The 11,993-nt window shown below is 54.3% G+C and overlaps 2 protein-coding genes across 2 annotated transcripts; both read right to left on the reverse strand.

Annotated features, from left to right (window-relative positions):
• Positions 1-8: 8 nt before the first annotated feature.
• Positions 9-5,107, reverse strand: TGME49_201700 (WD domain, G-beta repeat-containing protein). The gene is made up of 4 exons (XM_002367425.2): positions 3,996-5,107; positions 2,980-3,444; positions 1,478-2,633; positions 9-925 (listed from the first exon to the last, which is right to left on the reverse strand). Exons 1-4 carry the CDS (start codon positions 4,221-4,223, stop codon positions 810-812), a joined length of 1,965 nt encoding a protein of 654 aa, XP_002367466.1. The 5' UTR covers positions 4,224-5,107; the 3' UTR covers positions 9-809.
• Positions 5,108-6,257: 1,150 nt separating this feature from the next.
• On the reverse strand, positions 6,258-11,103 carry TGME49_201690 (BT1 family protein). The gene has a single exon (XM_002367424.2). The coding sequence runs from the start codon at positions 9,349-9,351 to the stop codon at positions 6,847-6,849; it is 2,505 nt and encodes an 834-aa protein (XP_002367465.1). The 5' UTR covers positions 9,352-11,103; the 3' UTR covers positions 6,258-6,846.
• Between the last annotated feature and the right edge of the window lie 890 nt (positions 11,104-11,993).

Below are 11,993 nucleotides of genomic sequence, written 5' to 3' on the forward strand. Positions count from 1 at the left end.
GACGTTGACGCGTGTCTAGATCCAAAGATAACATGCTGCTATCCGAAATGCATTCATGTATACATGTGTATACGTACATGAGCGTTCGCATGTCTTTTTTTCCAGATCTATAATTTTGAGAGAACGTGAGGGGTGTTGTGTGGGGAGGTGCGAGAAGAGCGAAGACTTTCTTAGAGAGGCCTGGCGGCCTTGTCTGCAACGTTGCGGCTTGGTGGACTTTTGAAACTGTCTTCTACGCGTTCCTGTGCAGCGAAAACCGTTACTCGTCTCTTTGCAAGATGCAACTTGCGTTCTGAACTTGCACAGAGCCTTCTTGGATTTCTTTGAGAGAAAAGCGTGCTTCTCGCAATACTGAAATGCACACCGTTTTCACTTTCGTCTTGGTTTCCACTTTCCTTTCCGACCTTTGTTGAGCGCCTCGTCCCCTGTCGTGCTGCTCTCCTCAGTCCCCTCGTATCGGCTTCTTCTTTCTGTTTCTTCTTTCACCTCCACTTCTCGTTTTCCTTCCACTTCATTTTCGCATTTCTCCCCACAGTGCATGCGTTCTCTTCCACAGCGGCCCCGGGGAGATCCGCCGGACGTCGAGCACGCGCGCTGGCACCGCGGAAAAGAAGACTACAGAGAAATCTTCTTTGTCTCTCTTCACTGCACGTATTCTCTTCTTCTCAAGCGTCCAGACTTATTTGAAGATGGAAAACGTCAAGTGATACACCCGCAACCCCTCCCTCTTTGCTTCCTTCTCTCTTTTCTCACCCCCGTTCTGCTCTTCCAGAGATTTCTTCGCCTTCCTCCTTTTCGCTGAAAAGGTTTTAGTTTCCTTTGTAAGGCGCATACATCGGCGCCCGAGGCGCGTACGCCTGGGCGCCTGGGGCGGCCATCGGGAGCCTCGGAAACCCGGTGGGGGGCTGCAGCCCTGGTGCTGCGCCTGAGAGAAAACGATCGAACAACGAGCAAAAGATATGCTTCCTTTGTCTCACCGCAGGAAAAACGGATTCTGCCCTCGCGGCGAGCACCGGCAACGACCGCGGGAACGGTGACACACAAACGGTCACGGAATTCGCCGCAGTTTCCAACTGTTCTCTCTTCAATGTTCCTCGAAGAAGACGGCTCCTCAACAAGTTCGGGGAAAAAGTACAAATGCACCGGCGCAACTTGACATCCACGCATGCACAGGAGCGCGACACACTTACGACTACACACATACCTCGGCACACGTACCTCATCGATACATAAGCATACGAGAATCGAACTAGTCATATATATATATATATATATACGGAAAGATGAACAAATCAATGCAGATAGACAGGCATAGCCATAGATGGATAGAATCAAACACATATACACATGGAGAAGCACGCTCATAATGATAGGCGTAAGAGGCGTGGAATCCGAGTATGTTTTCCTTCGCCTGCTCCCTTCTTCGGTTCTCTTCTTGGATCGTCCCCGCCTCGAAAACATGAATTCGTTCCCTTACCGGGTGTCTGTCCACCTGAGAAGAAAGGCTGGGCCGCCGGAGGCGCCGCACCTGTCGGGCCTGCCTCTGGCGCTCCAATGTTGTAGAAGGCGGGCGGCTTCGGTCTCGCAGATCCAGCGGTCCCCGCGGGGAAGAAGGACGCGGGGCTCGGGGCCTGTTGGCCCCCCAGACTTGTCTGAGCGGGCTGCACCGCCGGAGGAAACGCAGAACCCTGGGGGTATGGCGCGGCAAACGAGGGCTGAGGGTAGCTCTGGGCGCCGCCCGGGACCCCGGGGGTCGGAGGCCCGTAGAGGCCCGCCGACGCGGGGGTTCCAGGGTACGCCGGAGCCCCTGGAGCCGGGAAGGCGACGCCTGGGGTTGGAGACCCTTGGGGTGGCTGACCCGCGGCGGGCCCCAGAGGCCTCGGGGTCGCAGCAGTCGAGGGCGGTGTCGCAGAAAGAGGTCCAGGCGCAGGATTCTGCGGCAGCGACGGATGCGAGGAAGGGAAAGACGACAGAGGCGGATGAGAAGCTCCATGTGCAGGGTGAGTGGGTGGTGACGAAGAAAGAGACGGCGGGTGAGAAGGCGGATAGGCACCCAGGGGCGCAGCCGAGCCATGGGGCTGGAGCTGAGGGGCCTGGGGCTGGAGCTGAGGGGCCTGGGGCTGGAGCTGAGGGGCCTGCGTCTGGAGCTGAGGGGCCTGCGTCTGGAGCTGAGGGCCTTGAGGCGTTTGTTGACCTGGCTGGGTTGGTGGAACCCCGGGGGCGGCCGCGGGCGGCAGGGGTCTAGGGGCGACCTGGGGGAGACTGTCCGGCCCGAGGAGCCTCGAGACTTTCTCCCAGTGACCTGCAACTGTCTCTCTGAAGAGGCAAACGTCCTTCTCGCCGCAAGCCACTGAGAGAATCGTTCCAGAGACACTCCAAGAGACGCGCCAAACGGGTGCATGCAGTCGGAGAGTCTGAAGCAGGGACCAGGTGTATGAAGTCGCTGAGGGGTTTGCTGAGGGCGTCGAGGCCTCTCCCACCCAGAGTTTCACAGTTCCGTCTTCGCTGCAGGAGGCAAGCAAACGGGAGGAAGAGAGAAGCAGCGAGGAGGCGGAGGCAGGCTGGAAAGCAACGTCTCTCACCCAGTCCGTGTGGGGATCCGCGTCCGTCAACTGGTGCAGCTGCTGCCACTCCTGCGAAAAAGAAAAAGGAGACACACACATAAACTCGAGAAAGTTCGCCTCGAAAAATCAGATTAACTCGGCAGACTCGAGACACACGACGCATGCAAACAGCCACGCACGCTTGACACCGCGTAGGTGTAGAGACACGGGTCGACCAAAGTCGAACAGCCATGTATACCTGTCCACGAAAACACAAACATAAAAAACATGTAAATACGTATATCACACACATAAATACATATATACCTACATTCAGACACACGCGCATGTATGTGAGGAGTGTAGCTGGCTCTGAAAGCACAAAGGGGGCCGTCGGGTGTGCGGAGTATCGCGTATTCCTGGAGGCTTTCCTCACCTGAGAGTTTGGGTCCAGGCCCCAGATGCGGACCTGGCTGTCGCATCCACCCGTGGCGAGCATGAGGGCGGGAGCGCCAGCCTGAGAGGCCGCAGGCATGAACGGAGCCCAAGCGACGCTGTTGACTCCGTTGAAGTGGGCGGCGAAGGCCTTTCGACTCCAGAAGAGCTGGGCCTGCGCCCCCGGGGCTCCAGGGTCCCCAGAGAGCGAGAGGACCGAAACAGAGCCGTCGCTGCTCCCGGCGGCCAGATGGAGCCCGAACTCGTGGGGACAGAACGCGATGGAGTTTACCGACGCCGTGTGGTCTTCGTTCGTGTACACAGGGGTGAACAGACTCTGAGTGGGGGCAAAGCGGGTCTGGGGGCCTTGAGGGACCGCGGCGGCGCTCTGTCGCCAGACGATGATTCGGCGATCGTAGCCGCAAGACGCGAGCAAGTTCCCGAACGACGGGTGCGCCCAGCGAACCTGAGAGAGACGGAAGGAAAGACACAGAAACCGGCGCGGAAAGATTGAGGACACAAAAGCGAAAGATGCCGCACACACACGCATGCATAGAAAGCGCCTGACGGACGCCAAGGAGAGGAAACGAGACGAGTAGGAAAGAAGAAAAGGGAAGGAAAAGGCGAGGAAAAAAGAAGATTAACGGGAAAGGAGAAGACGGACAACCGAAAGAAGTGATAAGAACGGACAGGAAGAAACGCGTAAGGAAGAGACGGGGAGGAAACGGATGAGGGAAGGAGAGGAGGAAAAGGATAAGAAAAATGTAGGAAAGAGAAGCAAAAGAGCAAGGAAAGCACTTGGGGGGTGTATCAGGCGCCTCATGTCCATATCCACGGTGTGAGAATCCTGGAACGTATCGCCTTTCCTTCTTTTTCACATATCGCTAGAAACCACCACAGACGTAGAAATCAGATTTACACGACTGTGAATACCCTGGAGAGAGGACTCGCGACACTCGATAATCCAGCACCTCTCGCCCTAGCCTTTCGTTTGTTCATCCGCGCGTCTTGCCTCACCTGCCAGACGGGCCCTTCGTGGCCGCGGAGCTCCTGGAGGAAAGTGGCGGTCTTGGGAGCGACTTCTCCGGCATGCGTTGAGGCCTCAGGGGTCGATAGACTCCAGAGGCGTATGGTGCGGTCTGAAGACGCCGTCGCCAGTCGAGTGGCAAAGAAGTCAAACTCCACGCTGTGCAGACACCCGGCATGAGAGGTCTCAAAGGTGGAGAGCGTCGCTGGAGCCGCCATGGTGTCTGCTCTGCGTTTTCTCAACCGTGGGTTGAAAAGAGGAGAGAAAGAGGGTCGAGAGGTCGAGACGGCGAGAGGAAGACGGCGTGAAGGCAGCAAGAAGCGAGACGCTTTCCGAAAAAAGAGAGAAAGTTGGCGCTCAGAGAGGCAGAGCAAGGGACCGAGAGCGGCAGGAAACACAGGAGCTGTTGAAACGCAGAAAACGCGAGGGAAAGCAGTGCATGCTGTTGCGGAGACACCTGAGAGGAGACAGACCTGGGACAGAACTACGACGAGAAAAGCCGAAGAAAACCAGTTGGACGGCGAGAGAGCAAGACATGCCTGAGAAGCAGGAAGAGGGCGCTCGATTTTGAGAAACAACGATCTGATAGAGAAGCCCGTAGGAGTTCTCTATAAGTTTGGAAGCGGAAGACGGACAAGGCTGGAGAGGGACACCAGCGGGAAGCGCCGCAAACGGGACCGAGAAATACGGAGAGAAAAGGGACCGATGGCGTCGAGCCACCCGAAGTGAAGGAAACGGACACACACAGGCGCGCGACTTAGGAGAAAAACTCGCGAGGCACAAACCCCTAGAGAAGGCGAGTGGCAAGAGTCAAGAACAGCTGCGGTCAGACAGAAACAGAGGAAAACAGGAAACTCGAGAGCATGAAGAAAGAGGAAAATGACACGGATGCCTGAGGCGACGAAGCGAAAACAGAGCAGACACATGTCTTTGTGTGTCACCCCTGTCCCGCGACTTGCAAGCAACAACAAGCCTGGACGCAGTAAGAGTCCCCGGGTGGGTGTTTGCTGCCACGAGGTATTTTCTCGCTTTTTTCTCGACCACACGGAACGCGGACTTTCCTCAAGCTTACCTGTTAGCGCTCGTAACCGTTCAGTTGCGTTTCCTTACTTTTTCGTCACCGGCCTCTCCCCAAGCTTCCGCGGTGTGCGCTGCACGCCACCACGCCTCCTGCGCCGCGCCCCAGGAATTCTCCTACTATAAGCCGATCCACAAGGCCGACTTCAGGCCGACGACGAGTTAGGGAGAGGCGTTTTACAGTTTTGACGACAGCCAAAGACCCAGGATGAGCACCTGCTTTTCAGACACGCGAACTAGGTTCCGTTCGGTTTCGCGTTTTCTGCAGGGGCTCTGGACGGCGAGCAGCATTCAAAAAAAGATTCCCAAGCACGGCGTCTGCGGGTCTGTCCTGTTTTTTATGTGCGCTCGACGGAGGTTGTGTCTCAAGTCAATCCCACGCACCACTGCCGGTGTTTCGCATTTGCCGAAGATCATACGTGTATTATTTAGTAAAATGGTCCAGTCCACAAAGAGATGTATTCTTTAGGACATTCTTTAGATAAATTGGACGAGCAAGAAGTTACAACGCATATGTCTCTGTCCATCCCCCTACATTTCGAGATAATCACAGTCCGCGGCCGCGGAGTTAAACAACCTGACGAGGGGCGGTTCTTCAGACTCTTCGAGTCTGGTTACTTGGTGAACAAGCACGTGTCGCCTTCCTCTGAGCTTCACTGAAATCCGAACGCCACCAGTATTGTGCCGTGGGATCGATGATCAGGATCGAAGCGGGAGTCTCTCGTAACAGGGGTCCCCTGTCAAGTGGTACGCAAAGCGACAAAGAACACTTTCCCGTTCTTGTTCACGACTGAGAGATTGAGATAGAGGATGCTGAAACAGTCCCTTAGGTCACGCATAGAAAACCCCCAAAGGGTACTAACGAACCGTCTTGTATGGACGTATTTTCCCGTGTATATTCACAAATCCTTTGTCGAATCGGAACCGTCTGCATTGACGCGATCTGACAGCCGCGGGAAAGAGCCGCAGAACGCGAAACGGTGGAGAAACAGGGATTCCAGCTCAGTATGTCACTCCCACTTGTTCCTGATTGTAGCTTACTTCACCTGTAGGGTGCCTCTTCTTTCGTACAAGTGTCCCGCTACGCGTAACGGTTTCCGGTCCAGCGATGCACCGTCACTTTCTAACGTTAAGGAAGCACTGATGTTACCGGTTGAAGCTACAGTCATCGGCCTCGCTAACTTGAACTGAGATGCCAAGTGGGTACGAACGATTCATTATGGCTGTAACTACAAGCTGGTATCCGGCGGCGCATCTTCGACCTAGACTTGTCACTCTGGGAGGGGAGGCACTGCTTCCTTCAAGCAAGAAGAGCATGTGGAAGCAGAACGGGACAGCAAAGAGGCAGGATGGTACACGGGAAAAAAGAGTTCGAGCGAAAGTAGCAAATACATGCAGAACACACCGACGCGACGATGAAGCAGACTGCGCCGGCCCAAGCGATGGCACTATTTGGAATTCAAAAAGACCCATGGTCGTCCAAGCCTCAAAGCACCTACATTTACCAAGGTGAAGAAAGTAGATACAGAGCGAAGAGTGGAAAAGAGACAGTGATGAGAAAGAACGAGGAGTTGTACACAAAGAGACAGATACCCGACGAGTCAACCGCAAAATCCATTATTGTTCCCTCATGTGGACTCCCTTCCCTTGTCCAAATTTCCTGTCGAAAGGCGGAGTTGCGTGAGAAAAAAAGACATTTGCGAAAGGAAGCCCCTTTTCACTTCCCGATGTTGCTGCAGACAAGAGCCTCATCTGGTAACCCTTTTATCCCTCTCCGTCTTCGGTGCTTGATTCTTCTCCATTGCCCACTCTTTTCGATGTGTTTCTTTCTTCACACCTCACCCCAACCAACTCCGTTCCAGCTAACATGGACACGACAGGCACGACGTTTCTGCAATTCTCGTATTCGTCTGGTGCCTGTCTCACATCTAACTCTTTGCGCTTCTCTCGAGGTCGTAACGGTCTCTCATCCTTTCCCTGGCCTTCCCTACATGCCACACCACCGACAGCTGTGCGACCTTCGTCGACAAGCCTGCTTCGCTCGTCTTCCTTCTCTCTGTTTCTCGCGTGGCGTCGTGCTCTTCGTTTCCTCCAGTTCCCTTGTGTGTTCCCGTTGGTGTGCCTGTCTTCTGCGTACCCACTTTCTCGGTCCCCATTAGGGTTGGCTCTGCCACTTCCGTGGCACTCCGCGTCGCTTCCTTCACTGTTTTCGTCTTCTGCACGCTCTTCACTCCCTCCTCGCCATCCGTTTTCTTCTGCACTCTGGGCGTCTTGCGCGAAAGAACAGGAACACTCCAGCGTTTCTTCTAGTTCGGTCGTTACCGGGAGCGGGGCGTTCATGGCAGTATTGGGCAGGAGAGTCATGCAGAGTGGAATGCACAAGGAAGGCAGAATGAAATTTGAGATGGAAATGAGTTGAGGCATGCGCGAGAAATCGCACGATTCCTCAGCCTTCGAGGTGATGCGGAACTCTTTGATGGCTGCAACTCCCAGCAAAGTCGACAAAGTCGACCCCATGTTGCCCATACCCGCGAGGATCGCGTACACTGTCACTTCGACGTGCTTTGGACAAAGTTTGGAAATCAGCATCACGCCGACCATGTAGGACAGCGCATTTGCGCCCACTAAAATTACAGCGTCTCCAACCAAATAGACCGCTTTGTCGGAGAGATGCAGCTCCGTCGTGAGGCGGGAAACGAGGGCGTAGTCTACGAGCGAGGCGCCTAGTCTCACCAGACAGGCTGTCGTGAGAATGTGGCGAAAGGAGTACTGGGGAAGAACTTTCAGAAAAAGCACGAGGACAACGACCCCGCCAATAGCCCCCGCTATGCACGCGTACGTGTTGTAGTAGGTGTAGTCAAAGTGGGGACCGTCGGGAAGACAAGCTGGAGAGGCTGTGTAGAAGAAGTCGAGGGCGCCTGCGACATTCAAGTGCAGGACCTGGTCGAGAAAGAAGTACATGTTGCAGTGAGCGATCGGCTTGGGTAGCGTGAGGCAGCAGACGAGCGACAGAGCGACCCCGGCGCACAGGCTATAGATAATGAGGATTCTTTGGCCCTCAAAGAGCGATACCACGGCGACTCCGAGCGACGCTGTCGCGAGCGCAATCCCCATGACAAAGACGTTTTTCTGTGCCCAGAGATGCCGCCGGAGCACCTGAAGGTCCGCGTGGTCCAGTTTTTTCTCGGGAAGATAGTTGAGGCAGATGGGAACGAAGACAGAAACAGCGAGCGGCAGCGCCAGCCAGAAGAGCGGGCGCGTTCCCAGTCTGTCACTCACGGGACCTACGACCATTTTCCCGGTCGCCTGGCCGACGGAAATCAACGCATTCACAAAGGTCACGACGGCGGGACCGACATCCGGAACTTCTACCATCAGTTCTGAGTACTTGCCCTCACACATCAGGTCGAGAGTGGCCACTTGGAGCTGCACAAGGAGAAGCAGCAAACAGACCAGCCAAAGGCGGTCCGCGGCGAACTCGTCCGGCAGGATGCAGAGGCCGAAGACGCCACCCACTCCCAAGACCGAAGCAATGAGCATGTAATACTTTTTTCGGTACCCAAAGAGCGGTATCGCGTCCGCCAGCGTTCCAACAAGCCCCTTCATTCCCCAGGGAACAAACACGATGGCTGTTGCTTGCTGGTACGCAGCCGCCTGCCATCCCAATCCCTTGAAGTACGGCAGCATGGCGGCCGTGCTCAGCGAGTAGACCAGCCCCTTGAGGCAGAGGTAGACGGAAATCAGGAGGAGAAAGAATCGCGATCCTACCGCCTTCCGGACAGACCGGCAAAGCGTGGCCGGGAGAAGCAAAACGGAAAACACCCACCGGATGAAGGCAGTCGAACAGACAGAGCGAGGCGCACGCACACAGGCAGACCAAATGCAGCGAAACCACCCTCGACAACTGCGCTTTCCACCGGCAGACTCGGGGGAGACTTCGCGGGATGGCAATGCACAATTTACCACCGTCGAGACCAAAGACGTAGCAGACGAACACAGAGATGCCGGTAGTAAACAAGGAAGAGCAGGGAACGGCTCACTCACACCAGATAACGCGGGAGAAGAACGACCACAAATGAGACAGCGCGCGTCGTTCGGGGAACACACACACGAAGAACTCGAAGCAGAAGAGGTAGCAGACGAGGAGGACGAAGATGCAGATGAGTAGCGAGAGGGAGTAAAAAGGGAATTCGAAGAAGAAATGAGAGAAAAGAGGTCCGGCGCAGTCTCGCACTTGGGACTGCTGGGCGTTGCCACATGGAAAGACATCTTGAAAGGTACACGAAGAAAAAAGAAACGCGAAAACGGGACTAAGAAAATACTAAGACCACATGGGGGCACGTGAGCAGGAACAGGTTCGTGAAAGAAAGAAATGTAGACAGTTTGAAAGAAGAAACCCGCCCCCCCGGCTAGAGGGAACGAGAATGGGGATGCTTTCTGTCACGACGCTTGCGGTTCAGGACTCACAAAAAGACCCAAGAAAACAGCAAAACTGTGATTTCAGTAATGGAACGAAAACGGGTTGCCTTCCTGTAGGACAAATACACACGCGGTACTGTACACCGTTATGTGGAATACATACACTCAGATGGAGAATACCGAAATGCTCTCGGAGATGCCTCTCTTCTCTATTCTCTGAGAGTCTGGGGCGTCGACGACTGCCAGGGAGAAGCTCTCGCAAGGGGTGAGCAGAGTGGGGTAAGTGCGCAAGTGTGTCTATCTGGGATGTACAAAATAATCACTATGCGCAAGCGTATTGAGACGGGCATAAACAGCTTCCGCACACGTCCTAGAAGAATGCCGAAAATTGCCCCTTCCACTTAGTAGCAAGTCTAGTGGATGCGGTGTCTTGCTCTTTCTGAGCAAAACAAGTACCTTTCCCCATCCCCTTTACGGTTCCGTTTCCACGCTAACAGCTGGTGAAAAGAAACAGGCAATTGCTAGTGCACTGCGTCGACCCTCCACGCTCGTTCCTCTGTTGCCCGGAGAAACGAGACTGGAGACACAGGCGCGAGAGATTCCAGGTGTCGTTGACATGAGGGGAAACAGAAAGACGCATAGCGTCTTCTCAATCGATCCGCATAGGTGTTGAGGGGAGAAGCAGACAAAACGCCTCCAACGGGGCAACAGACACGCTCAAAACAGAGGCAAACTGAGAACCAAGTATTGCACGACGCGTTCAGTCTCCGTTTCTGCAGCTGGAAGAAGAGAAGGAATGACTTTCGTATCCCCCAGCCTCAGATACATGCACCCTTGACAAAACATCACTTTCATGTGGCAAGGGAAGATACGTGTTTTCCGCTGTCTTCTTCCCCTGTTCGCTTCTTCCTGTCCATCTGCCCATGAAATGCCGAACCGAAAAACCATGAAATAAAACAAACAGGTACGGGAAGAATGGCAAGCTTCACGACGAGCGAGACGGGGCCAATGACGGCAGGGTAGAGCAAAAGCACTCAGTTAAGCAGACACACGATAATCTTGCCTGTCCTCGGTCTCAGAGAGTGACCCACGGACTCGCGGGCACCTAAATCAACTTCTTCGGTAGCTACAAAACTTCTGTCCCCCCACTCTAAACACTTCTCCCCTGCAGACGCTTTTGCTGGCTCGATCGCTCTCTTCGTGTCACGCGAACAAAAGATTTACGTTTCTCGTCTCGAGCCTGTTGAGCACTGCGAAACGAGGAGCCTGGCTGCGGCTCTCACGCATCGCAGACAAGAGTCACGCCTCGGACGTGCATCTCTCCGGTTTCCCGAGAGCGAAACTTCTTGCTTGTCACAAACTGCCTCCCTAATCGAATCGTATATGCGCCCCTCGGCTGTGAAATTCGCACGAAAAAAGGCAAAAGTGATCCACCCCGAGAAGGCTCGTGATGGCAAAAAGGTGAAAATGGTGTCACGCAGGAAGGCGCTTGACAGTCCTTGACCAGAAGAGAAAGACGAAAAAGGCGGCAGACGTGTGAGGATCTCAAAAAACATGGAGAAAGGGGAAACATAATACTCACAATAGATATTGGCTTCTTCAGAAACCTCTAGCTTTCGAACAGCCATCCCTTGACCAGACCTCACGCTATTGGCGCGTTGACCCGTGCCAACACGGGGCTCTCACCCTCTCTTCTTGATTCGAAGTTTATCGTCTCTTCTCCAGTTTTTCGGTTGCACGGAAAAAGCACATCCTTACTTCGAGTCTCTTCCTCGATGTATCTGCTAGCCTTCTAGCTGCTTCGGCCCAACGCAAGCCAACACGCTCTTTCGTGCGAGGTCCAGCGAATGTGCTCACAGCAAGAAATACCGCCGTTTTGACACGAAAAAAGCGAAAACCAGTCCTTCTCCTCAGCTTGTTTCATAGCAATCCACTCGGGGACTCTTACCACTTCATCCTCTCTCCTCCTGTCTTCCTGCGCTGAGAAGAACTCTACCCCCCAACATTGGAAACCTAGGAGATGCACACATCGCTTGGCGGATTTAGCTTACACGAGACGCACTGATTTCCTTTGTACTATGCGTGCCTTGGGCGTCTGGCGCACTAGAGAATTCCCTCTTCGTCGGCTACTGGAACACCAATTTCGCGAAAACGACTGGGTTAAACCGGGAATGAGACAGAGATCCCGTTTCCTGAAGTCGTGTTGAAATCGTCTCTAAAGGCATCTAGCCATAGAGCGCACTCTCTGTGTCGTTGAAGAGGCTGAATATTCTGGGTTTTCCGCCTTCCAACCGGCGCACAAAGCCAAAGGTTTGATGCATGCTCACAAAACGCAGCCCAATTGACTCACGCCACGTTATGGGTGTTCCTGGAAACGAGAAATCTTTTGCTCAGAAAAGCGCCCAAACCTACAGTGGGTGGGCGCTACAGCCTTGCTTTGCGGACAGTCTAACTTCGTCCCACTACGGGTCGCAGCTGAACTACGTATTTCC

The sequence above is a fragment of the Toxoplasma gondii genome, chromosome VIIa, assembly GCF_000006565.2.
Source record: "Toxoplasma gondii ME49 chromosome VIIa, whole genome shotgun sequence".
Lineage (NCBI taxonomy): Eukaryota > Apicomplexa > Conoidasida > Eucoccidiorida > Sarcocystidae > Toxoplasma > Toxoplasma gondii.